We start from the raw sequence: 27,349 nt of genomic DNA, 5'->3' as shown, positions 1-27,349 counted from the left end.
GGGGCCAGACTCTGCTCTGAGCTGTTGGATTTACACAGTGTGTTCTACCCACTTGAAGTCCCCAGTCTCTGTCCCACAAAAATACCTCACCCTGGAAAACCATGAACTCCTCTCCTCCCCAAGCCCAGGTGTGCCATCAGGAGTAAGGAGCCCTGACTCAGGGAACACTCCCAAATATGCTACAGCTGCTCAAACACAGAAACAAGCTGATTTTCTCAGATGACGATAAAAAATAACCTTCTGGTCAGCTTTCTAGATAGTCCAAATCCACACAGGATCCTGCAAAGAATCCAGCCTTCTCAGTGCTGCACAGTGGAGAGATGCTCACCACTAGGGAATTACAGAGTGACCCAGGACAGGCAGTGCCTGGCACTGGCCCAGGGCAAGGCGTCCGCAAGTGCCCCTGAAGGCTCTGTGGGGACTCAGAAATCCTGACACATTGGACAAAGGCCACTTTTCCCACACTGACACGGGTTTTCCACTTGCCAGGAGTAAGTGGCTAGCATGAACTGCTAAAAATAACTTGCTATATTTAGCTGTGCTTTACAAATCTCTTGCAAAGGAATTTACTGGATGTCTCACACTCTGTCACACATTTACCTCTCCTAATCAGCCCTTCATTGACTGAGTTGTTCATAAGCTGCCACTTCCCTTTCTCAACCAGTCCAGCCCAGGCTCCAGGCAGAAAAGTAGGGCTGTGCTCCCAGCAAAAGGACCTTTCTCAGTACCTCTCCCTAACCAGTGACCTTTTGCTCTGCAAGCTGGTTACCTGCCCTCTGGACCATCAGTTCCACACACACAAACATCCCCCTCCCACTCTCCCCCCACCCTCCACAGTTTCTGTTTCCTGTCCTAAACTTCAATCTTCTATTCTCATAAATTCTCCTCCTTGCCCAGCCAGCCTTGTGGGAAGTGCCCAAACGTGCTTGACAGGTTTATTTTCTTATTTACTGTTAAATTAAATATGCAAGGACCCAGATGGCAATGGTGCACCCTCACCATATAATTCTCACGCCTGTTTTATCTCCCTCATTGCCTGAAGGAAACTGGCTCTGCCAAACCTGCTATGCTCCAAAAGAGCTGGCAAAGGTTATGAGGCTGCACCTGGAAACTCAAGGCAGTTAAACACACAGAGGAGCTTTCCTGGATAGCTGGAGCACGAGGAGATCATGGGTCTCCTCACCAACAGCTCAGAAGTTTGGTAACATATCAACCCGAAAGCACAAAGCCACCAAGCAAGACTGGAAGGACGACAAAGTTTTGGGGTATATTGGTCTGGTTTTGAGAAAACTGGGAGTGATGTGGGATACAGCTTCGGGAGAAGGATGCACTCTCACTCTCCCTTCGATTAAGTTATCCAGCATCTTCTTCCCAAGACCTGCACAGTGACAGATCCATTGATCAGGAGGAGAATCATGCAGCGGAGCTACATTTCAAAGCAGAGACATAGAACACACCATTCCTCCAGTGACACTCACTGGCTTGTATTGGTTTCCTAGAGAGCAGCACTTCAGGCTGTATGTTTAATATTTTTATAAGGGACAGTGTGTTGGATTAATTTTTTAAAATAATTTTAGCTTCTGAAACACAAGGGCAGCACAGGACGCTGCAGCACAGCCTCCTGCCTGGCTCAGCTCAGCCAGGGCACCCCTGTTTTCCCCATAGCAGCAAAACTCCCACTGGCATCAGCACTTCCCTTAGTGCTCCTCAGGATGAGCCATGGGTAAAACTGCACTTTGGAAGCCTGAACTTCTCAGAGAACAGCTCTTTTCCCTTTGGCATTTTGCTTGCCTTTCAAATCAACCTTGCAGCCCTGCAAAGCTGGATGAGTTGCTTCAGCAAAACTGGGAAGAGACACAGGGCAGCCAGCCCAGAACACGTGGCCAACTGAAATGGAAGTTAAGAAGAGATGATTTCTAAGAGAGCCTTAGAAATCAGCAAAAGTGGTGAAATGCGCAGTGAGAAATAATGTAACTGTTTTCTAAACAAATGCTCACAGGGTCACAGAGGCAAAGAAGAGTCACAAAGGAGGAAACGTCACCACAGTTCTTTGGTTCACCACAGACCAAGCCCAGTCATGGGGCTGGTGCTGCCACACCTGCAGGAATTTCAGATCACCTGGTGACCCAGTCTGACTGTCAGCACACCAGAGAGTTGGTCAGCACTGCCCTGGAGCACAGTGAACCTGGACATAGGAGGGAGAGCCACATTTGGGGGACAGTGCCCAGCTTCGTGGGCACCGGTGCTGCTGGTGGAAGTGGTGGGCAGTTCCTGTGCAGGGCAGTCAGTGGTTCCCAAAGCCTGCATGGGAGGCTCCAAGGACGGCAGCACTCAGCAGCTTTCCTGAGAGTTCCCAACACAGAGGCTGCTGGATGCCTGCCCCTGCAGCAGAGATGTCCAGGTGAGTCGTGCGGATGCTGCTGCCAGGTGAGCCCTGGGGATGGCAGTGCCAGGTGAGCCGTGGCTGCGGCAGCCAGGTAACACTTTGGGGCTGGAAGCCAAGCAGGCAGCCAGCTGGAAGCAGGGTGAGGCTGGCTGGTGAGGCTGCTGCACCTATTTATCCACCTGTTTACATCACTGTCCCACAGAAGCCAGTCACTGCCTTCAGAAGACCAGCCTGGGGGCAGGTCCTTGGGCTGGGGAATGAAGGACAAACTCTTTGAAAAATAAAAATACACAAAGCTGAGCCATGGAAAACAAATGGATTTTCTCCTCCCTTGGGAGGAGTGAGCTGTCAGGGAGGGGCAGCAGCCGCTTTCCCAGACACATCAGGAGAGCGAGGGCAGAGCTGCAGAAGTCCCTGCAGTGCTCCAGGCCACCCAGAGCCCCCGGTTCCGAGAGCAGCTGAGCAGGCTCTTGGCACAGTGCTCTGGCGTGAGCGGCAGGAGAGGGTGTGCTCCAAGATCCGCGGCTCCCCGCTGCACAGGCAGGACGGACACAGGGAAAACAAACATGAAAACAACAGACTCTTATCCAGGGCAGAACACGAGCAATCCCCACAGAGACATCCCATGATCTGCAGAGTCCTCCCATGCATCTCCCTGCAGCCCCCCTTCCCAGGCAGGGCAGGTTCCGACGGAGCAGGAGCCGCGCTCGCTCTGAGCACAGATGATTTCAGAGTTTCCTTCGATAAGGGTGCAGCGGGGCTGGGCAGGGGGCCAGCTGACTCACACAGCACGCCAGGGAGGGATCCCCGGCGGCTTACCAGCTATTCGAAGTGGTTCGGTGCGGGGAGGAATGCATATCCCTCCTGATCCAGGCTGGGAGAGGATGCCAGCGTGGACATGGCCTGTCCTGCACCAGCTGGCACCTCCTGGGAGACTACTGGGCACGGTCAACCTGACCGACACTGGGGCAGCCTGACCTGCAGAGCACACTTAAAGGGGCTTTGCCAAGAGCTACCCCCCATTCTGGGCACCTCTGCAAGGATTTAGGGGTCTGGCTTTGTGCTTCCACCTCAAAGGGTCCCCCAATGCTCTGCAAGTCACCAGTTCATCCTTTGATGGAACAGGTACAGATTGTGTCCCTTGTTCTTCATTCTCACAGCTACAAGGTTTAGTAGCATTAGTACATCTATTCTTGTTTTAAACAACCCCAGGCTCTTCAAAATCAGGCTTGGCTGGGGGAACAGGATCAAAAGGAGAGAGATCAGACTGAAAGAGCAACTGACTTCTGGGCTGTACTTATATTTATAGACTTTATCTCAGGCTATGCTGCTGCTCTTATCATCACTTGAACAACTCATGACTGCACGTTCACCTGCATGGAGAATTCAGTGACAAGAAAGGACACAGGGCAGAGAAGCCATGTTTGAATGTGCCCCAGGAGAAGACAGCCAGCATGGCTTGGGATCGCTGCTCCAAGTAGAGCAACTCAGCCAGCAGCACTGAGGAGGCTGCGAGACACAACACAGGCCAGTGTGGACAATCCACCATCCCCAGAACAGAAACAACAAGGTTCCAAAAGCTTTCTCCTTCACACGTGTCAGAACCTCAGACACAAGCTTTGCGTGTTTGGAAGATTCATTTAATGCTGAGTAAGGAAAAATAACTGCTGCCTCCTGAACTTCTCCAGCACTTCCAAAGCTGCTGCATTTTGGTGCTCAGTACATGTAAACGGTGCTGGTTGTTCACCAGAGTTTTTTCCCATGAACCCACAGTTCTTCAAACCTCTGTGTTCCAGGCAGAGCTGCACAGCAGGGCTCTGGACACTGCAGCCCCCACAGCAGCACCTGGCCCTCTGTGCCTGGAGAAGAGCCCAACCCGGCACTGCAGGCCCTCCCTGCAGCCCAGATCCATGGCTGGGCAGCCAGGGATCAGTGCCAGAGCCACACTGTGTGGGCAGGATGATACAGCGTGGCCAGGATGTGCCACAGGTGTCTGGCTGTGCGCTGTAGCAGAACAGAGTGGGCACACCACTGTCACTCCACAGAGCCAGGCTGGCACCCAGCAGGACAAAAGCCACCTCTGAAAAGCCTGGGAACAAGCATAGGATGCCACATCCTTGGTTACCAGTGTGCCATCAACAGCATTAGGAAATAAAATATTCCAACAATACCCCAAGAAAAAAGCCAGAAAAGCTGAGTCTTCATACAGTGACTCAAGAGGAAACTCTTAGGTCAGCAGCAGCGCTGCTGAGAGCCATGGGCTGTGAGACACACAGAACATGGATAACACCTCCCATCCTCCCACGGAAGAAGCCAGAAAAGACAGTAGAAGATGGATGAAAAGCTGCCTGCATGCCTCATACACAGCACAAGAAAAAATATCCTTAAACACATGAAAATGACTTCGCCTCTTGTCCTGGCCCCTTGTGCTGCTGTACACAGGCAAGTCCTCGGGAAGCCTGTTTGGGTTGGAAAAACTATGACAAACCATTGCACATTGGTTTGTTCAAGCTGGACCAAGGCTGATCCAGAGCCCTCCCACCAGCCCCCGAGCTGGCAGGGACAGGGCTGGCTTGATGCTGTTGCCAGCCACCCCTGCCCACATTCCTGCCCTGGGCTTCCTAAAACAAATCAGGCCCAGGGCACACCTAGGCATGGATGGGGCAACTGTAACCAGCAGAACCCAGTGGTTCTGGGGGGGAGGCTGAGAAGCTCAGGACTGCAGAAGGGAAGGAGTGAGGGACAGGAGCCAGGCCTGGGGCCATCAAACCATCCTGTACCCAGCCTGGCGCCTCAGCCACTGGCAAAACTAACCCAACAGCGACAACATGCCCAGCCAGAGAGCTAGTCCAGCAAACATATCCCTGAGCCCAGAAACACGGGGTGAGATCTGCCTTGCAGCTGGATCTGGTAGATCCTGTGCTGGCCCCTCATCTCTCCTGCCTGCACTGAGGATATGGCTCTGGCGCTGGAGATGAGTTCGCTTTTGGGAGGGTTTTTGTTCTTTTTTTCCGCTATTGTGTTTTAGACTCTGGTTAAAGTGTGTCTGGTTTGGATTTGCACCAACTGGGGCCCTAGTCGTGTGCTCAGAGACTGCAGCCCAGGAGCAGGAGCTGCTTCATCAGCAGCTGCTGGCTGCAGAGACCTCCTCTGCCCACCTGTGCTGAGGATGCCTGCAGGGTGCAGATGCTGCCAGTGGGGGCTGAGGTCTGGCTCTGGGTGTGACGTCTTTTGAGACAATTAGAGCTGGGAAGTCAGGAGACAATTTTACAGTAACTGGTGCCCTTAATGGCTGAAATCCCCAGCAAGGATGAGGAAGACCAGCAAGGAGCCGATAAGGACAAGAGGTCACATTATTGCTGGAGGAGAGTGATGCATTTTCCATCAGGTCATTTCCCCCCTGCTCCATACTGTCTCATGGCTAAGGTGTCTTTGTGGGACAAGACATTGTCACTGTAGCACCTCAATGCCCAGCTGTGCCTCCCAGCAAAGCTGATGCTTGCCTGGAGAGCTGCAGCCTCTCCTGGTGTGGGATGGACTCCTTCTTCTTCCCCATTTTCCAGAGGAGCTTTAGGGTTTTTTGGACACAGTCCCCAGGGTCTGGCTGTAACATACTGCACAAACAGATTCCAGCCATTGTCCCCACAGCCTTCCCATGAACCAGGACACGGGGTTCAGGGGAACTGGCCAGACAGGCTGCTCTGGGTGGCTTCAATCCCATTAAAATAACCTGTTCCAATGCCACGCTGCTTCCCACACTCCACAGCATTAAACCCCCAGGCACCACATCCAACGACAGCACAGAAACCTGCCCAGAACAGGTCTGCCACGCTGAGGGACACAGGAGTTCCCTGAGGGGCCACGCCAGTTCCCACACACACCACTGCACATCCCTGTGGGACCTGCAGGGATGATGATGATGGTGGGACCTTCCTGGGTGTCCAAGGAACCCCATTTGTGGGGAAAAGCTCACACAGTCCCTACACATTCCTTTATCATGTGATAATGTGTGAAACATGTTATCCTTCCGATTGAAATGCTCACAGTTACTGGGGGAGGCTGGGAACTGCCAGCATAGTCCCAGGCACTCTGCAGAGCTCCACGCTGGACAGAAATCAAACGCAAAACCACATACACAATATTTGCATGAGAACTCACAGCTCCTCGAGCTTCAAAGGACAACTTTCACCATCACAGCACTCATAGGTACTAATGAGAAAAGCCTCCATCTGACATTTCTCCAACGCAATTTAATTGGGAGAGCAGATCAAAGACAGGGGAAATAGGTGGTTTTGCATTATCATACACACAGCAGAGCACAGTGAGCAGGAGAGATTAAAGAAACCCGTACTGAAGCACAGAGAGAAACTGCTGTAAAGCAGCCATTCTTACAGCCATCGTGATGCCATGGAGTCCCAACATGGAGACATCCTGGTGGCCTAGAGCATGTGCTCTGAGTGAGGCTCCTCTGTCACACCAGTGCTGGCCATGGTGAGCTCTGGGCATGGACAAGCTGCTGTTGGAGCCAAATCCTACATCAGGTCCTGCTCCTGGCCATCCCAAGGGGATGGGCACTAAAATGAATGACAGACACCTCACAGTCCTTCTCCCTTCCTGACCAGGCACAGGCTGCAGTGGTCTCAGCACTGCCAGTACAACGTGTGGGACCAGCATCGTCACTTGGCACTGCCATGACTCTCCATACTCCTGGCACAAAAACAAGGGATGCAGCCAACTTTACAACAAAAATAATTTCCATTTCTGACTGAAAGTATTATTTTCTATTATTGGCTTTCACACCCAAGCCTATTACAAATGAACATGAGTATTCTCTGCTTTCATCAGTTTAATTCCCCACTTAGCAATATTGAATACTTTATTCCCTTATGATGTCCCACATAGTTGTGACTACTCAGGTGTTGGGGGGGTGTCAGTCAACAAGAAAAAACATCACATTCAAAGGCAGTACTGGTAGGGCTGTGGCTGCAGGATGACCTTCCCTGGGATATTGGGCTGCAGGCCCCTGGAAGAGCTTCACCCCAGAATTTTATTTGTTCAAGCTTGTGACACATCAGTTGGGTAGAGGGAATGGAACCAGTTTCTTTTAATCTGTGAAAGGCCAAAGTAGTTTAAAGCCATCTAAAGTGCCCCCCTCATTCCGGTAACCTGGCCTTGGACACTTCCAGGGATGGGCAGCTACAGCTTCTCTGGGCAGCCTCTGCCAGGGCCTCACCACCCTCACAGGGAAAGAATTTCTCCCCATTATCCTGTCGAAGTCTGCTCTCTTTCAGTTTGAAGTCACTCCGTGTTGTCCTGTCACTCCATCTCCTGTTCAAAGTCCCTCTCCACCTTTCTTATAGGCCCCTTCAGGTACTTCACCCTCTATCCTCATTGGATCTCACTCTTCTGCTATGACCACCACCCCTTTTGTATCCCAGCAGCTGAGGGCACATCCACCCCACCCTGACAAGGGGCACAGAGGGATTGTCAGCCATAGCTGAGTGGATATTGTGATCCACCAGCTGGATCCAGCCAGCCATGGCCAGTGAGTACCCCAGATTCCCACCCACAGCTCCACATGGATGGGATTCAGAGATAGATCTACTTTTTAAAGTTATCTGTTAGCTAAACACAGGAGCTGATGGAAGCCTAGGCAGGACTGTCCCCAGCACCTCCCTGGCAGCCTGCTGGATCAGCTACAAAAACACCCCACAGCATTTCAGGCAAGAAATCCTCAGCCCTGGGGGTTCTCAGTGCTGTCTGGGTGTGCTCTGCTTTCTTCTGCTTCTGCCCTTCCTCCCTGGCCAGTCTCCCTGGGCCGGGTCTGCTGACCCAGCAAAATCCCTCACATCCCTGTGCACTAAAAACACTGAAAAGGGAAATGGTTTTGAACAAAGTGATGAAGAAAAGCATTTCCATTAGCAAGCAGGTTTGTTTTAATCCCTCTGATTTCCATTTTGCTGTTTGTTGTTTTCTTTTTTTGCCCTGGACTGGGCAGAGATTTGGGGTTTTGTACCCACGTTAGGTCTCACAGCCCTGTGACGTCGGCAGTTTCAGTCACACCAGCTTTTGTCTCTGCTGCTTCCAGATGGGCAAACATGGGCTATTCCAGCCACAGCCTCGATAACAAGGAAGCTCTGAATTATTCTGAACAAAAGGGCAGCAGCTAAACCTATTAACACCAACTGAAACCAACCAGCTGGCAGGAAAACTGTGTGTGACCAGCATGGATTGTCTGTGTCCCTCCAATGCCCCCACGGACGCTCTGTTGGCCTGGGCCTGGATTCTACTGCATCAGTAACAGCAGAGAATCATGGAATAATTTGTATTGGAAAAGACCTTTACGATCATGGAGTCCAGGAAGACATGGGAGACGACACAGGGAAGGTGTGTATGAAAGGTGTATCCGCAGCTGTGGGGAGGGAAAACAAATCTAAGCAGTCAGAACGTCAGTGTCAGACACGTGGGACTTGGTGGTTTCAGGTGACACAACCTGGCCCAGGTGCTCCGGTGATCTGTCAGCACTTCTGAACGGGCGACTCCCGCAAAGTCAACATTTAAATCGACATTTCATGGGGGGGAAATGCTCACCGTGATTTAAAGGATGACAGAACACCGACAACAAAAGGAGGACTTGGAGCAGGGCGCGGAGGGCCCCTCTCATGCTCACAGGGGGCCCCCAGGGTGACAGATGCCCAGCGACGGCCGCGCCACGCTCCCCCCGCGCTCGGGAGACGCGGAATAACGGAGCGCCTTTCCCGAGCGGGGATCACGGTCCCCAAACGAGCAGACCGATGCCCGCGGAGGCTCGGCCGGTCCCAACCCAGCGGGACGTGGGATCCGGCCTGTCCCTGCGCGGGGACAGCTGCGGGTGGCCCCGGGGGTGGCAGTGCAGGGACAGGGACACGCCGGGGGTGGCGGCCGCTGCCCGGGAACGCCAGCCCTCCCCGGAGCGATGCAGGGCACGGGCCCGCAGCGGCTCCAGGACGGGGCTGCCGGCGATGCCCAGGGAACGGGACACACCCCAGCGACCGGCCGAGCCCTGCCCGGACCCCCGCCCCGGCCCGCTCACCGCGGATGGCGGCGATGAGCGCGTTGCCGTCCTTGATCACCTCCTTGATGAACTTGTTGGTTCGCTCCAGCTCCTGCTCGTAGCACTTGAGGCGCTCTCGGAAGTCGGGGCTGTCCAGGTAGCAGTCGCTGAACTCCAGAGGCGGGTGCCCCATGGCCGCGGCTCGGCCGGGCTCCGCCGCGCTGCGCCTACGAAGCGCTGCCGCCGCCGCCCCGGGCGCCCCGCGCCGCCGGCATCCCGCGGGCCCGCCCCGTTCGCCCGGCCCCGCCCGCCGCTCCCCGCCCGCTCCCGCTGCCGCGCCTCGGCCGAGGGACCCCCGCCCGCCCGCTCGCCGCGCTTCCGGCCGCGCCGCTGCCGCCGGGAGGTGTAGTCCGGGATGAGCCGCCCGGGGCCGCCGCCCGCCCAGCCCGACCGGGCCGGGCCGCTCCGCACGGCGAGGGACGCGCGCTCCGCTCCCGTCCGCTCCGCACGATCCGGGCCGGGCGCTGCCGCCGCCCCGCGCGCCAGTCCGAGTGCGCCCCCTGCCGGCGGGGCGGGGGCGGCACCGCCCGCACGCGTTGCCATGGACGCCGCCACGGCGGCTGCGGGTGACGCGGCGGCGTGCGGTGATGACGTCAGAGCCTCCACGTCGCCGGGGCGGCCAAGATGGCGGCGGCGGAGGGGAGCGGGTCTGGGGGGACGCTGGTGAGTGCGGCCGCGGGAGCTCGGGGGGCAGCTGCGGGGGGGCAGGAGGAGAATCGGGAGGCCAGACTGCGGGCAGGCCGGGGGCATTCGGGCTTCCCTCTCTTCTTGAGCGGGGCCAGGCAGTCGGTGAGGTGTCGGGCAAAGGCCGAGCGGGGTCTGGAGGCCTGGGCAGGCGGCGGCTCGTCCGAAGGGCGGGGACGGGGAAAGGAGCCGAGGACAGGGGCGAGGAAGGCGAGAGGAAAAGAAGACCGGAAAGGGGACAGGGTCAGGTGCAGGACTGGGGAGCCGCCGGCTTCCCGCCGTGCCCTCCCTGCCCTGCCTGCCACAGGGTTTGCCGTAGAACCGGTCGGTGTGCGTTCTTTTTGCCTTCGCCTCCGGGCACCGCAGAGCCTGCCTCGCCCGCAGGCGAGGAGGGTATCAGCCCGATTAAGCCTGGTTCCTGATCAGCCTCGGTGTGTACCCGGGCTGCAGTGTCTCTGCAGCTCCCCGGGGCTGTTAAATGCGGGTACTCGGGGGTGGTGCGGCTGTACAGCCCCCAGGCATTACCTCCCTTAAAATAAGGGCTTTTTACTTCTTTCAGTTACTGCTGCCGGAACAGAGCACAGGGGGCAGGTTCTGGGGGTGGCAAGGGACAGGCTCACACACACCTGCTCAGCTCTTCGGGCCATGACCTGCTCACATCGGGCAGCAACAGCCTGGCCCTGCTGCAGAACCTTTTATTTGTTGTATCCCTGAATTCTGAGCAGCTCTGGCCATCCACAACCCATCTGAAGGGCACACGAGCATGTTTGTGTTTCTTCCTAAACTTTTGTACCCATTCAGTTCCCAGGTCTGGCAGATGTGTCCATATCCCAGGATATTCCAGTGGAAGGGGAGATCACTGTCCCTGTGGGATCTAGCTCTCCTGATGAGGATTACTCCACACTGGATGAGCCAGTCAAGGACACAATTGTGAGTCTGAGCCCATGGCTGGGGTAAAATTCAGATGTTCTGGTGTCTTTGGTAGCTATTTTGCAAAACCTGTGTTTTTGCACAGCTCTGCTCAATGTATACTTCAGTGGGCATAGTTTGAGAACTCATCAATTCCTGTAAAACAAATTGCTGTGGGTCAAAAAGTGTCTGAATTGTGGCCCAGAGTTTCTCTGTGATCCTGAAATCAATGTGAGGGCACAGTGGGAGCTTGTGAGAAACTCTACTGACTGGAGGTGTTTTTCATTTATTTTCTTTTCCCAGAGGAGCAAACAAATTGTTGGTTATATTCTGGTGTTATTAAAAGATACCATGTTGTTGTTGTTGAAGAAAAGGATGTGATGCTGTGTAGGAGCAGTGGTCATTGTTTGTTGCAGGGGATGCTAAAGAACTTGGGTTCGATCCTCTCCTAATTTGCTGTCCATGTTCTTTTGCTTCTGTCTCTTTGCTTTAGCTGGGAGCTGTAATTTTTGTGAGGGGATAAGTTAAAAGTGTTTTGTGTTTGTTTCAGATGAGGGACCTGAAGGCTGTTGGGAAGAAGTTTGTCCATGTCATGTATCCCAGGAAGAGCAGCGCGCTCCTCAGAGACTGTACGTGCTGGGGCCTTCCTGATCTCCAGAGGAGAGGCAGAATCCAGCGGGACAGGGGTTCAGGAGTGCTGAACATCCTCAGCAGCAGAGTTGACAGTTGGGGGGTCACCAGGGCTCCGTGACAGGGTGGCGTGGGCCAGGAGGGGTGGAACTGGGAGCTTTAGCAACTGGTGGGTCTTGGAAAGATGCTGAATAAGAAAATTGTAAAGCAGTGAGATGTGGAAAATGGCACCTTGGGAGTTGGGCAAGGGCCTTTGTCACTCCCAGGAAAGCGGAGCTGGGATGGTTCCGTGACTTTTGTGATGCATTTTTTCTCTCCCTGCAGGGGATCTGTGGGGCCCATTGGTGCTCTGTGTCTCCCTGGCTCTGTGAGTATTCTAGGGGAATTTGGGATTTTGTAGCATGAGGAAATGAGGCATTAAAAATTACTAATTAATGTATTAAGATCAATTTCATCTGATCCCTCTGTCTTGTGCAAGCACTGCTTGGTTGGGTTCTCCGATAAAATGTGTTTGTGACACTGCAAGCCCATTAGAACGTCCTGACCCTAAATTTAGGACTTAAGGATGAGCTCTTCCTGGCCCCCTGGTATAGGAATGGTTTTACTGAAGGTGTCTCAAGTTGTCCTGATTCAGCTGTGGTGCATGCATCCTGTAGTTATTCCAAGGTTTCTCTGAGGGTGATTTGTTCAATCACATACTGCTCTGCTGCTTTGAGAGGTACCAAAACTTTGGTACTTTAATTTCCTTCTCAGCCTGTTGTCTATGGCGTGATTTTCTTTTGAATGCTTTCACAGCCCTCAAAACAGGGAAACAAATGGACTGAAATCACCTCAGTTAAACCACAACCATTTTCCTTTCCTTTGCAAAACTCAGGTTATAGGGAAAATCAAAAATGGATGAAAAACTGTGGGCCTGCAGCATAACTGGGGATCAGTGTTGGGGCTCCTGCTCTGGCACCTGCTCCACTCTAGGGAAACTCCATCAGTGCTGATGCCTCCTTGTGTCTGTTCCCCACTGCAGCTGTTTCTCTCCCTGTTCCCCCCTCAGGATGCTGCAGGGTGGCTCTGCAGACAGCAAGGATGACGGAGGGCCCCAGTTTGCCGAGGTCTTTGTCATCATCTGGTTTGGGGCCGTTGTCATCACACTCAACTCGAAGCTTCTGGGAGGGACCATGTGAGTGTGGGTTCGTTCCGTGGCAGTTCACGTGCTCCTGTCTGGGCAGTTCTGGCCTGACTGCTGTTTCCCTGTTGCTGTCTCCCCGTGCAGCTCCTTCTTCCAGAGCCTGTGTGTGCTGGGCTACTGCGTGATGCCGCTGACCGTGGCCATGCTGGTGTGCAGGCTGGTGCTGCTGGCGGGCGCGGGCACCGTCAGCTTCATCATCCGCCTCATCGTGGTGGGGACCATGTTTGGCTGGTCCACCTTGGGTGAGTCCCTCATGTGTGCCCGCTTGGGGAGCTTCATCCATGTTCATTCCATGAGGCAAAACCAAGGGATGCTCTAGTCTAAGGTGTCCCTGGGCTGCTGAAAGGCTGTAGAAGTAGTTCTTCCAATCCTTGAGCTGGCAGAGGTTCAGCCTCTACCTCTGCTCCTGGTGATTTCCATGGTCATATGCAAATTTTCTTGGGCAGCAGGATGATGATAGTGTTAAACTCTGTGAGACTGCTTGATGGTTTATTCTAGGATTATGTTATAAATACTATTAGAAAATGCTGATTTTATAGAGATGCGTTTGCATGATTTCTCCTGTTCTTTATGTGTAAGTCTGGCTCTTGTATATTGTTGATTAGCATGTATGGCCAGGCTGGCAGGGGCTTGGAGCAACCTGGGCTAGTGAAAGGTGTTCCTGGCTGTGGCAGGGAGTGGAGCTGGATATCCCTTCCAAGCCAAACCATGCTGTGATTACATGATTCCAGGAAGTTGCACTTGGTGATTACAGCCCGTTGGTTTGAGCAGTGGTTTCTTTTTCAACACAATGGCAGTGCAGATCCTCGCTGCAGTTTGCTCCATGCAGTGGGGGCTGTGAGGGTTCTGCTGCTCGTGCTCCACGTGTTTTGTGTCTCCGCAGCATCTACGGCGTTCCTGGCGGACAGCCAGCCCCCCAACCGCAAGGCGCTCGTTGTGTACCCCATCTTCCTCTTCTACTTCGTCATCAGCTGGATGATCCTGACCTTCACCCCTCAGTGAGCACCATCCAGAGGGACTGGTACACGGACTGGACTTTTTTGTGGAGGCTGCAGTGAATCCTTGGCTTTATCTCTTTCTAATTTATATATAGGGATACTGTAAAAAGGCAGGTTGTGGGATAAAGCCAGAGAGCTCCAAAAAGTGCTCATTTGTGTGTCCCTCTTTGTGAAAGATACTGAGGTCCAGCTGCTGAGGGGTTTATTTAGCTCTGTTCTGTAGTGGTGTTAAATAAACAATGCCCACTGGGACAGGGATTGTTTCCTCTGAAGAGAGAGCGGGAGATCCTGGATTTTCAAGCTGTTGAAGTTCTCACGACTTGGCAGATTTCCTGCCTGTGCTTGGATTCTCACTGAAGATAAAAATGCCTTATCAAACCATAGAACTTCACTGCAATGATGTGTGGAGAGGAAAGAGATGCGTCTGACTCCTTTTCATTCCCTTGTAGAGTGGTGGGATGCACACCCAGGGCATTGTGGGACTGGGACTTTCCCAGGAAAGGAGAGTTCAGTGAAAACTCTGTTGGGTCCGTTTGCGGGGAATAGGGGGTGGTGGCATGGAATTGCTTTTGCCCATATCCATGTATGGTGTGTGTCCATCCTGTCATGTGGCAGGAAAGAGGGTTCCAGCTTGGTGCCTTCAGCATTGCATCCATGAGGGGACTGGTCTCACTGCAAGTTACAGATCTGTGACCACAGGGAACAAAGCTCAGAGTCCTGCAGAAATGCTGAGACTGCTTTGTAGCAAGAGACTGGGCTCTCTGCATTTGGGAAGTGAAAATTCCTTGGAAAGTACCATGAATATGTATGTATGATAACAAGGGGTTCTGTGCAGGAAGTTGGGGTTTTGCTGCACAGGCTGTTTGGGTCTGAAAAACCATACCGGGGCTTGGCCCCCAAAGTGTTAAAACAGCTTAAAGGAAGGGAAGTAAATGGTACTAGAGGTGTTGGAAGTAGGATGTGAATTCTGCTCTCACCTGCCTCTGTGTCTGTTCCTTTGGTTGTTTATGGGGATAGCAAAAAAATATGTGCAAATGTGCATTTATTCCGTTGTACTTCTCATGCAATGTCAGACACTGTTTTGTGGGTTGTTTTGTGGGGTTTTAATTTGCTTAATACTTAATGAAAGGGAGGGGCCTCCCCCAGTCACTGCAAGTTCATTGTGTACCTCTCCTGGGTACAGGTGTGCGAGGGTCAGGTGTCTTGGCACAGACATTGGGAGCTGGGATTTCCTTTTGCAAACTACAGAAATGATTCCTGTTGTCTGTTGTTCTCAGTCAGCAATCCATGAAATATCCGGGGTGAAAAACCTGCTGTAAAATGTCCTTTTTCCTACATTTGTGCAGACAGACTGAAACTGAGGTCTGTGGGTTCTGCTGAGGTGCGAGTGTGCCTAATTTCTAGTTAAATGTGCAAGAGCAGTCTGCTGTAAACACTGGTGGTGGGTGGGAGTTGGGATGGAAATTGCTGAATTTCAGATTAAAAGTGCATTTTTGCATTTGTGGATAACGAGCTGCTATGTGTGGCTGTGGCACCAAGAGGCTGGAGGAGAGCTGTGGTGGTTTGTAGACACAGGAACCATGGAAAGGGGAATTTTAAAGCTTCCATTAAATTATTGCTGGTATGAAATGTAGTTTTTCTTTCATTTAAATGTTAGTTCTGCTTTTTGAAGCTGAAAAGAAATATTCAAGGGAAGTGGATGGTAAAGCTGTTGCTGACTATGGTGGGATTCCTTGAGTTGAATCTTTCTGTCCTACAAGAATTTAACCACACTGTCAAAGAACTGCTTGGATTCTCTCTGGGTTTGTGACTTGAGCTGCTGTTCTGTCTGAAGGATAATTGGAGTAGCATTTAATCGCTCCGGTAATATTTTGAATTTTTTACATGACTTCAGAAAGTCAAAAAGCCCAAACTAGGGCTTGTTCCTCAGCCACCCCTGGAGGTCCTGCAGAGCCCCTGCTGTGACAGAACCAGTTGGTCCTCAGCGAGAGGGTGGTCCCAAAGCCAGTGGGACATGGGCACTTTAAAGACAACCAAACCATTTTGGTTCGGGGAAACAAGATGCCTCGAGCTTCTTTGGTACTTGCAGATGCCTAAAATTAATGCAGCTGACTGACAGTCCTTTAAAGTGCTGGTGTCACCTGGGAGTGCTGAGTGCTCCCTGAATATCCCTCGTCCTGTCCAGCCAGGTGTGCAGCACACCCCTCCCAAGGGCCTTCCAGGGAAGTGATGCCTGTCGCCACAACAGAGAGGTTTAATTTGTGCTGGAAATGTCTGTGGTGAGAACTGTTGTGCTTTCCAAGGGGAAAGGCCTTTCCTTCTTGGCTAAAGCTGCTGGGGATGGGCGGCAAGGAGAAACAGCTGTGTTGCCTATAATGGAGTGCTTGAGAGAACTGCTCTGCAGAGAAATGGCTGATCTTCCAGTGCACAAACCAGGCGTTCTTTCCTACTAGGATTTTTTTTTGATACTGTTTATCAGTAGAAGTTGTTGTATATGTTTAATTTTGATGTATTTAATACAAATAAAAAGGAAAAGAATCTATTTGTTTTAACTTGAAAAATTCAAACAGGCGGAGAGTCACGTGGGCAGTGTGACCTGTGGACGGAAGCTCTGTGCTCTCTGTACCAGTGGCACCTGCAGTACCAGGAGCTCCCCTGGCCTGGCTGGGGCAGGAAGGCGGAAGAAGCTCCCCAGTCCCTACCCTGGTGTTCCCTGGCCTCACACGGAGAGCAGGACACATGGGCCACACGTGCCAGAGCCCGTGAGGCTGAGCCGGGACATCGCCCCGCCCAGGCTCGGATCCTGCTGGTGCTCACAGGCTGCTCGGGGAAGGAGCAGTGGTGCCCGTGTACCCCAAAGTCGGTGTTCTAGTGGTTTCAGGGCCAGTAGGTCTCAGGAGCCACCCAAGGGACCTACCTGCCTGTGCCTCAGCAGTGCTGCCCAGGGATCACCGGGGGCTGAACGAGGTGGGGGCAGTGGGGGAGCAGAACGCTATTGGGAAAGGGTCTGATGGGTGAATGGATATCAAGGCCCATCCCTGAGTGGTTAATGAACCAGAGGCAATTAAGCCCATCCCCAGCTCCGAGCTGGACCACGATCTGAGGCAGTGGCCGGGAAGGAGTTTGTCCATGCTCTCGCTCTGTGCTGCGGGCTGGCAATGAGGACATCCCTGACACCATGACACTACCCTGGCCCGGGGCTGGTGGCAGTAGGGACACGCTGCCCCTGCTCCGGGCATGGGCTGCGGGGCTGGGGAAAGCTACCATGGCCCGGTGCTCACCAGAGGGCGGCAGGACAGCGCCATCCCGGGCAGCCTTTTGCGGCTGAGTTGTCACCTCCCTGTGGCTCTGTGGAGCACAGCCGGCGTGTTCGGTCCCGCAGCTTGCAGGCAGCTCCGGGAGGCGAGTTGTGAGCTAGCAGCCTCAGCCACCACCATCAGCCACCCGCTCGAACTGTGGTGCCTCACCTGCTGCTGGGTTTCTGCCTGCTCAGGGCAAGAAGACACTTTCATTCAACACGGGGCAAAAAAAGGGACAGTTTACCAGTCCTGGACATGTAGCTGTTTCACTCAAAAGAGGTGTTCCCAAGTGCAGCTCTGGGCTTTGTAGTTACACTTTGTTTGGATAAAGCTCAAATGTAGCATTTTTGTCCCCCAAGCGAATCTTGTAAGGCAAATATTCTGCTTGCTGAATTGTATCCTAGGGCAAATGAGCGGGGCAGGTGGCAGTGGAAGGAAGGACTTTCCCAGTAAAATCAGGAAGTAACCCTTCCAGTGCAGGTGTTGACAGCTGGGACTGTGAACCTGATTCCTGACCTTTGGCTTTCCTGACAGGGAAACAAGGTGACATGGCTGCAGGAGCTGGAAGTCAGGCTGGAGGCTGCTGAATCTCCACATTGCAGGTACTCAATGCAAGGGCAGTGATGGGTGGGACGGGACAGGCTGTGTCCAGTATGATGGGTTCCTCAGCAGAGATGTCAGGGAGAGCGTCACCGAGGGCAGGTGTGAGAGACCAGCACTGGGGACAGCTGCTGGGACAGACACAAAGGTCCCTGCGTTGCTTTGCTGCCACCTTGTCAGGGGCAGTGCTTGTGCTGGGGGACTCAGGGTCTCTGGGAGACAAGAGCGAAGGTTTGCTCTATTTATTCTGAATCCTAGTTGGAATAAAACCCAATAATAAGTGTGCTTCCTGATGTGGGAAGGACGGGTTTGGTGTTTCTGCCCCAGTTACCTTCCCTGAACCTTGTCCCCTCTGCCCACGTTTCAGGGAAGGGAACAGGGCAAGTTTTCTGGAGTGCCACGGCTTTCCCATGCCTGGCACCTTGTTATATCTGTGCTCTGAGCCCTCTGTGTCTGAGCAGCTGCTGTTTGTGCTGCTAATGGAAGCAAGGGAGCATCATCAGAGTCTTGGGGACAGTGAGACACATGGGCAGGCAGAGTCCTGCCACCTGGGAAGTCTGTTCTTCCCCATGGTGTCCAGGTGGGAGGAAACAATGTGATTCCCTGCCTCAGCCAAATTTCCTCTGCCTGTGCAGAAGTGCTGGCCCCAGCTCCTCCCAGGAGCCTGGAAAACAACTCAGACAGCACCTGAAATCCATCCCAACAAGCCCCCTCCAAACCCCTGCTCTTTCCCCAGCACTGCATTGCCAGCAGTGAAAAGGGCACGATGTGAACCACACCCTCCTCTGAAAGTATGGAGGGAGTTTGGTATTTTGAGAGAGAAATGAAGAATACAAACCCAGCTGGTGGAGTTGTAACTGTGAGTCCGCATGCTCTGGTGAGCAGAGCATGGAGGTTTCAAGAGTAAGGACCATAACACCCCTTTCTAATCAAATGGAATGGAGAGGAAAATGAGGAAAAGCAAAATAAATGTAGTCTCCTGTATGGTTCTTGCTAATGAGTTATGGTTTTGCATTGCCAGCTTTACCAGTGGGGGCGAGGGCTCCATCCACAGACGATGGAGCCAAGGAGCACTGAGCACCAAGCAAAGCCACCGATGTCTCCAGGCCAGCAGGATGAGCCCCCAACCCCATGCTCTTCCTCATCAGCTGAAGATCAGGAAAGTGTCTATGGCTTCCTCTGTCCGAAGAGCAGAGTGTACAGTCCTGAGGATGAGCCTTCTTATGAGCTGATCCATGACAAATCATTGCTGTCCCTCTGGGGATCTTTTCCCAGGAGAACGAGGAGGCACCAATCAAGATTTATCAACCTCCCACAGGGACCTGTAGGGCACAGTGGGGATGCTACAGGCCACAATAAATTTTTCAGCAGCAGCAAAGTGTTGGTCTTTGATGAACATTCCCAAAAAAAGCCTGGGCACATGCTCAGGCACAACAAAACAGATCAGGTGGGGCTGCCTGGGGCAGACCTGGGGAGAGCCCACAGTGCCCTAGACTGCAAGGAAGATGAGGTTAATGCCTTCTCTGTGTCTCCTGGGGAAGTGAAGTCATGTTCTGGACATCTGGTAAGTGTTCCACGTGGTGGCTGTGGGTACCTGTTCCCCGTGCCCCATTCTCTGCTCCCTAGAGGTTCCCAGCTGGTCCTGACATTGGGATGCTCTGCCAGACAAGGGTGATTTGTCTTCTCTTTTACTCTAAACTCCTGCTTCAGGCTGGTGATATGCAGTTGAAATCCAGTGTGTTACATTGCCTTCATATCCTTTAACAGTTATCTTACTACCCTGAGAGGTTTCTACCCAAATAGGAACAGGATTTCTTTTCATCCTGGGATGGTGGCCAAGCACAGCAGGAGTGTGTCAGAGGTTGAGGGCAGAAGGTGTTTCCCCAAGGCCCAGCAGGGAGGACAAGCCTCCCTACCTAGGGGAATTTGCACTGACTGTTTTTCTCTATGTTTGGTCAGGGCATTGTTGGCTTTTCTCTCAGCTGCTCCTGTGCCTGTGGGCCCACAGGCACCTGGCTGGGCCCCCCTCACTGCAGTGTCTGTGTTCCTTGTGCAGCCTGTTTGTCTGTCAGGTCCCAATGACATCTCTGTACCCCTCTGAGTCCCTGTGCTTACAAGAAACTTGTGTGAGCATAGTGGCCCTGAGAACATCTGGTCCTGGTTATTTTGGTTGCAGAGAGCTCCAGGCTCTGGAGCCCTTGGAGCAAAGTAGCTGTGGGGGCCAATGGAGCCCTTGGAACAGCCTCATCTCTATGGCTGGTCTCATGGTTCTTCCCCATCCCTATCTTTGTTCTCGTGCTTCCCACAGCTGCTGCTGCAAGGCAGGAGCCTGCTAAGCTCATGGATATTTACAGGAGAAAGGCAAAGGGTGAATTTCAGAGCTCAGCAAGAACTGCTGGATTTTACCAGGATTGTGTTTTCTGGTTCTTTTCAAGTCTTTTTCTGGTGTTTTGTCTCAGGACTGTCACTGTCTCAGGATCATAAACAGAACATGCAATTATTTATCCTGGGCACTGATTTAAATCCTTCCTCTCCCCATAACTCAGCCTTCCCTTAGCAAAATCCACGGGGCTGAGGTCTGGGCTGGAGCTGCTGCCCCTTCTTTCTCAGGGCTTTGGAATTCTTCCCAGCAGCAGGAAAAGAAGCCTGAGACAGCCCAGCACAGGGTGTGGGGGCAGCCTGCTCTGCACCTTGCCTGGAGCCAGGATCTGCCCCCAAAAAAACCTCTTCTACCTTTTCTTCCTCCCTTTGGAGTGGGGAAGCAGGTGGCTGCAGGTCAGCCCTGTGGCACGGGGCTGGAAGCAGGATCCCTCTCCAGGACAAGCCTGGCAGCCCCCGTGGTGGTGGGGGGTGAAAAGAATTCGCTGTCACATACTGAGGCTTTGTGTGGGTGTGGGTTGACATAAAGGGTTTTCTGAAGCTGCCTCAGAGCCTTTCCTGGCACTCCCAAAGAGGGCTGGCAGTGGCACGTAGCTCCTGTCCAGCCTGGAAATATCCTGGGCTGCTGTGCCCAGGAGCAGGGGATGAGCATGGGATGGGTACTTGGTGTCCCTGAGCATGGAATGTGTCTCCTTGTCAATGCCTGAAGGAAAGGACATCTTTGGGCAGTGGTTTTGACTAAACAGGTGTCAAGGGAAGATGTGCCTGATGCTGGTTGCTGTAAATCCTGCTCTGATGCTCCTGACTGGGAAGAGCACTGTGCCACTGCCAGCCCCCACTGCTGCTGCCTGCCCGTGCCCTGAGCCCTCTCAGATTTGCAGTGCTCTGCTCTTGAGGTGCCCACAAGTTTGTGCCCCACAAGTTGGCACCCTAACCTGGCTCTGGTGGGGTTTGACAGCAACCCCAGGCTCCTGAGGGCAACTGGGAAGGGTGTCCTATCCCTGGTCTCTGTACTGTGCTGGAGCCAAGCAGTGAATCATGGTGGCAATCCTTTGGAGATACCAGAGTGCTGGAGTGTGACAAACTGGGCAGTGGTGGGCTTGCAAAAACTCCTGGATCCTGTCACCTCCGTGATCCCACCTGCTCTGGGGATGCATGTGTGGAGCTATCAGGGAATTTGATTGTTGGCACCCAGGAGCTATCAGATCTCCCATCCTGTGTGGCAGTCCTGATGCCATGTCCCCACTTCTGCCCTGTGCAGTCCTGGCAACCCCTTGACTCAATACTCAGGGTTTGGCCTTGGCAGGACAGGCTTGAAATCTCCGCCCAGCCTGAGAGAGAAAACTCCCCAGTGGTGCTCTGTACATCATGGTTTGCCCTGGCTTCCTCCCACTCTTAATCCCTTGTCCCTTTGGTTTCTCCTTTCCCCTCTGTCTTCACTGATGGTGGGATCCCAATGACTGGCCCTGTTTTCCCTAGGGGTCACTGACCTTACCTGCCTTTTGTACTGCCCTCATGCCTCAAGGTCAGTGCCTGCTGAAGCTCATACTTAAACCCGAGCTGAGACATGTTCATCCCTCTTTGACTCTGGATACCCCTTCAGCTGGTAGAAATAAACCTGGCTGAAACTGATCTAGTGCAAGGGCCTTCTTGCATCTCCCTGCTGAGCTGCCATGTGGCGTGTGCAGATGTGTGAGCTTGACTGCTTTGCCTGAGTTTCCCCAGGCAGCTTTTCCACAGGAGGTGCTTATTGGGGTTTAAGCTTCAGTTCCACTCCTAAAGAGCACGATGCAATACTGCCCAAGAAGCTGCACTGGACAGGGTTTACCTCTGGATTTGGGTGTGGGAAAGTTGGTACATGAATGGCCCAACCCTCCATGAGTGAGAGGAGGCTGGTGTGAATTCATGCCGGGGATTCAGCTTGCAGACACCTGCCTTCACACGGAGCCAGCACTGCACCTGACAAGATTCCTCTGTCCTGGGATTTAATCCCAACCCTTGGCCAGAATTAGGGCTGGGATCCTCCCCAGACAGCAGCTGTCACCAGAACTATGTGCAAAAATACCCGAGTAGCTCAGATGCAGTTTATTAAATGGCATTTCATCGTGCCAGCCAGAGGAGGAGGTATCCCTGTCGCCTCTGGTTGTTTTTTAGCTGCTGAGTGTGCTGTCAGTGGCAGGTACCAGGGGTGAGTGTGAGTACACACGTGTGCTGCCGGCCCTCCCCGTGCCGTGCTTGGGCATTTCGCCATGGGAGCCTCCCTGCTCCAGCTAATAATAAGAGCTGCTGCAATTCCTTGGGCTGCTCTGGTGCCTGCCTTGGGGGCAGGGGATTAATGTCCCAGGATTAATGTCCCAGCCAGGTTCCAGCAGCTCAGTGCTATTCCTAGGGGTAGGAAAAACTGCCTGGTGAGCATTCTGCTTTTGTCCCCTTTTGTACTTAAAAATGCACTTGATTTATATTTCTTGTTTTCACAAAGGTGTCTTGAAGAGAACTGGACAGCAGTAGCAGCAAGTTTCTCCTGGAGTTCTGCCCTGCAAGGGAGTCTCTGTAGACGCCCCCAGACAGTAACTCTTGGGTGCTTGAATACAAATGGAGTTAAAATTGAATGGGAATACTGCTCTCAAAAAAACTCAATTTCCTTCTGTGTCGCTTGTGTCTATTTGTAATTTGTGTATCTTGTCTGTAGTAGCTCAAAAATGTTACCATATCAGTTACACTCCTTTAAGTGCATTTGAGTAGCCCCATGCTGAGCAGAGCTCCAGGCCCCTGTTGAACTCCCCAAGCTTTCTGGCTCTGGGAATTGGGGCAGGAGCACACCTCACCTGCTGCAGCAGAAATTCCCCAAAACTATCATGGACTGGTTTTTGGTTTTTTTGTTTTTTTCAGTGAAACTGGGAGGTTTTGCCAGTCTGTGAGGATTAGTCAGCTGCAAAGTTTGTTTGTGTGTTCTAAATCAGTCGGTGTTTGCGAATTCTCTCACTGGTGTTTGCAAACTGGGGCATCCTGTGTGGGGAAATGCACAGACACGTCTGTGCCCGGATCCCCCTGGGGACAGGGAGTGCAGGGGGCTTCCTGCTGCCCTGGCTGAGGTCACAAGCCCTTGGTTTGTCTCTGGGAGTCCAGTGCACATCTGGGCTAAGCAGAAGTGTCACTGGCTTTGGAGGGTGAAGCTTCAGCAGGACACAAGGGCCACCAGTGCTGGAAGAAGGGACATCCCACTCTACTGCCTAGCCCTCGGAAAGGGGCATTCTGAGGGGGTGCCATGGGACCGGCTGGCTGCTCCAGCCTTGTGTGATGGGGGGATTGATGCCTTTGGCCCCAGGAGGCTCTGCCCTGCTCAGCTGAGTGCTTCCTTCTGCCACAGGAGCTGCACGTGGGGATTAAGTAATTGCCTAATTGTCCATCCCAGAGAGAGACTTTCTCTCAGCGCTGGAGCAGTGGTGCAGCCTGTGACTTGCATGGCAACCCTGACAGCTCCTGCATCCTCGCAGGCAGTGTCCATGCCCAGCACTTCCCACCTGTGAGCCAGTGAAGACCAGAGCTCATTGAGATTATTTTAAATGAGGAACTTTTTAATGGAGAAGCAGTGGTGGCGAGAGGGCAGGGGGCTCACTGGTGGAATGGGGTGGCTGTGGGACTGCGGGGAGCTGGGGATTGTCTCCTGCTGCCCTTGGGCATCCACATCTCTCAGCTGGCGTCTTGTGGTCGGGTCATGGTGGTGCCTCTTCTGTGGCATCAGAGACCAGATGGCACAGAGATCTGAGCAGGGGTGGCCCCACAGTGGAGCTGTGAGGTTCCACGGGGTTCTGTGTGCTGGCCCTTCCCGGGCACAGCCTCGCAGCCCCTGGCTCGGGGGCATACGGAGGGGTTCAGCCCTGTCCTTGCCCTCTCTACCTGCCCGCTGCTATTCCCGGGGGCTGCGGGTTCCTCGGGTTCTCCCTCCCCCCCGTCTCTCTCTCACCGCCCTCGTGGTGTCACAGCCCCAGCACCGCCAGCACCCGCCCCGTGTCCGGCGTCGGAAGAAGAAAAGGGTCCCTGTTCCCGCTATGCTAATGGGAAAACACCAGCTCGGCGGGAGCTGCGCCCTTCCCAGCCTCAGGAAATGCCGATGCACGGCGGAAAGTGGAAAATCCCCGTGTGCGGCCCGCTCTGGGCTCGGCTGGCCGAGGGGAGCCCCCCCCTCACACCCCTGCGCACACCCCACGGCTCCGGCGCTGCCAGCGGGGGCTTCTGTGGCTGCGGGGACACGGCCCGGCCGCCACCAGCCCGAGCTGTCACTGATCCCGTGCGACAGCCGGGACAGCAATAGCTCATCAGCGCACAGAAATAGCTCCGGCCGCGGGGACACGGGATCCTCCAGGGAATGATCCGTTGTGGGAAGAGGCTGTACCTGTCCTCCAAAATACCGGCCCTATCCCATGACCTTCGGAGAGCGCGGGATGTGTGTGGCAGTGCTGGGGCTGACTGGTGACATCCTGGTGTCTGTCCCAGCTTCGGGCACTGTGGGCAGCAGTGGGAAGCTCATAGTGAATGTGCACAGGGTGACGTTTTCCTTGGAATCGGCTTCTCAAAATTAATTCAAGTTTAAAATGGGTTCTCATGTGGGTCTGAGGAGGATAGTCACACACACACATATATTTATTTATAGAATGAATGGATATTGCTTTTGCTTGTCCTGTGAGCTTGTTTGTGGAGTGGGTACCTTAGGAATTTTGGGAAGAGTCAAATGCAGCAGTGGGGTCTGTGTCCCTTTGCCACTCAGAAATACCCACTTGGTGTGCACAGCTCCTGCCCTTCCCCAGGGATCCAGTCCCCAGGAGCTATTCCTGCCAAGGATAGTGTCCTGGCACGCTGAGGAAGGATCCAAGATGTAGCATTACTGGAATGCTTTTGGGATGACCGGGTAGGAAGAAGCTACACAAGTATGCAGAAACTGCTGTGGTTTGTCTCCCAGGCCTGGGAAGGAGACAGACTGCTTCTATTTGTGCTAGCTTGGCTTTTTTGGCTTCTGGAGGAAGTGGGAGCAGGACCTGAGCAGGAGCAATTCTCTGGGTCCTGGCAGGATTATGGCTGAAGCTGGACGGCCTGTCCCATTCCAGAACCATGCATGGTGCTGAAGGGTGAGCCTCTGTTGGGAAGAGGAGCCCAGTGCCACCAAGCCTGGCAGTGCCACCCTCCCTGAAGAGACAGTCCCTCCTTGTGAGAGCTACCTTCATCCCCAGCCCAGGCCTGGATGCCCTGCTTTGGGGTAGTAGAGCCTGTAGAATCATTGAAGGGTCTCCTTGTACTCTCTGGAGTGTCAGTGGCAGAGCCTTGCACAGGACCCTGTGCTGGCAGTGTCCTTCCATGTCCTGGCTGTGGTAGTGTTCTCGTGGCAGCCTCAGCCCTATGAGAGCAGTGCCCAGTGAGCTGAATGGGGATGTCTGGCAGTCAGCAGTGCCTCAGCTGCCTTCACCCTGCAGGGGACTGTTTGCAAGTCCTTGGGGTAAAACCTGCAGCCCTTGAGGCAGCGGTGGGTAAGTTATGGAAGGTGGGTGGCTGTCGGGCAGTGGTGTTGAGCTTTAAATCCTGTGGGGAAAATCCTTGCTAGGAGAAGTGATCCTGGTGGGCAACATGCCGCAGAGGTGAGACTGTCTTCCCAGCCCTGGGTTTTTAAGGGAGGAGGAAAGGGATTGATGTACAAAGCTTGTGCTGTGCCTTGGTGTCCCCAGCCCTGCTGCACTGGCCCAGTAACACCAGTAATGCAGGGGACAGGGTGAGGAGCTGCAGCTGGTGCCAAGGCCGGGAGCGCTGCCAGAGGAATGAGTGAGGGGGAGATGGAAGGAGGCAGCTGGAGCTGGCGCTGGGACTGATGCTGCCTGCGAGCTGCTGCTGGGGCCACGGCAGGGCCCTGCTGGGCCATGGCAGAGCTGTGCTGGTGCCACCAGGGCACTGCTGCCAATCCAGGGCCCTGGTGCTGGTCAGGTCTGCTGGATGCTGTATGCAGGCAGTGCCTCACGCCATCCTCTCCAGGCAGGTGCATACGTTCCAGCTCCGCTGTGCCGTGGCCTTCTGTGCTTTTTGTCCTTGCCTTATCCTCCCCATATTTATGCTTTGGGGAGGCACCCTGCACCCTGTTCTGGCCTCCCCTGTCTGACACGTGGCACTGGACACAGCTGCCACAGGCACCAACTGCTGGGGGCTGGGTACAGACATGTCACATCCTGACCAGAACCATTTTGCTCTGGCTCGTGTTCCCGCTCACAGGTCCCGTTGGAGTGGAGCTGACACCAGCCCGAGATGGGCAGTGGGCAGGAGTGATGCCACTGGGGAGCCTGATGCCAGTCCAGAGCGGGTGACAGCCACCAAGGGTCTCATGGGAGCAGGGCTGAGCCCAAGCATCACTGTGGATCTGCTTGCCCTTGCTCCTTCTGAACTGCTGACACAAATCACCAGTTTGTGGGATGTTCTTACTTGCCTGCAGGAAGAGTTCTGGCCCGGGGGGCTGCGAGTGGGGGGCTGGCAAAAATGTTTCTGATGTGACCTTTTATTGTGGCACTTTTGAAAGGATAATGTTTGCAGAAGGCAGAGAAGGAGCTGTAGATAGCTGGAGTGAAGGGCTCAGCTGTACTTGGTGGCTGGGGGGATTCCCCTGTGATGTTTGCCCTGCTGGGATCCCACCAGCAGGCTGGCCCTGGATGCCCCCGCTCTGTGATAGAGATGCCTGCTGTGCCCCTGGTGATGCCAGCAGCACCTGAGCAACCAGGGATGGCGCCATGGCTGGGTCCACCCCGTGCCTCGCAGAGGAGAGCACCGGGAGCTGCCAGTCAGCTCGGGCAGGACCAGAGTGACAATCTGAACCGTCCAGGGCTCGGGCTTCTAACGTCCTACGTGTGCCTTTGACAGCCAAAATCCCCCTTTCTCCTGCTCTGGAGCGCCGGTCACCTCTCGCCCCTTCCCACTGCCTGGGAATGGGGAGCAGCTCGGTGCGTTCCAGGCAGGAAGGAAAACCTGGAGCTGTTTAAAACTCGCAATCTTCAGGGAATTTCAATCGCTCCCAAGCCAAGTTCCCAACCAACTGAATAACGGTGCAGGGTTTGAATGCTGGCCCGCCTCCGCCGCTGCCTCCCGCTCCTCCCTCCGCGCCGGCCCCGCTGCCCGCCCTGGGCTGTGCCCGGCTCCGCCGCCGCCGCGCTGCCATGGGGG

At 54.0% G+C, this 27,349-nt stretch overlaps 2 protein-coding genes across 3 annotated transcripts in view; one reads left to right on the top strand and one right to left on the bottom strand.

The window, feature by feature from the left end:
* The window catches only part of OPHN1 (oligophrenin 1), a 57,737-nt gene extending 47,989 nt beyond the window's left edge, over positions 1-9,748 (bottom strand). Inside the window, exon 1 of one of the 2 annotated variants that reach the window (XM_063422654.1) lies at positions 9,459-9,748. In XM_063422654.1, the coding sequence (XP_063278724.1) occupies positions 9,459-9,612 (154 nt within the window). In that variant the 5' untranslated portion in view covers positions 9,613-9,748. The remainder of the gene's footprint in view (positions 1-9,458) is intronic. The other variant, XM_063422653.1, reaches the window with a different exon arrangement.
* Positions 9,749-10,017: 269 nt separating this feature from the next.
* Positions 10,018-16,421, top strand: YIPF6 (Yip1 domain family member 6). Its single transcript, XM_063422656.1, has 7 exons — positions 10,018-10,142; positions 10,965-11,093; positions 11,623-11,701; positions 12,027-12,069; positions 12,751-12,876; positions 12,970-13,127; positions 13,769-16,421. Exons 1-7 carry the CDS (start codon positions 10,104-10,106, stop codon positions 13,885-13,887), a joined length of 693 nt encoding a protein of 230 aa, XP_063278726.1. The 5' UTR covers positions 10,018-10,103; the 3' UTR covers positions 13,888-16,421.
* The last annotated feature ends 10,928 nt before the right edge of the window (positions 16,422-27,349 follow it).

The sequence above is a fragment of the Prinia subflava genome, chromosome Z, assembly GCF_021018805.1.
Source record: "Prinia subflava isolate CZ2003 ecotype Zambia chromosome Z, Cam_Psub_1.2, whole genome shotgun sequence".
In the NCBI taxonomy this organism is placed as follows: Eukaryota; Metazoa; Chordata; class Aves; order Passeriformes; family Cisticolidae; genus Prinia; species Prinia subflava.
This window is presented reverse-complemented; position numbering and strand designations above follow the sequence as displayed.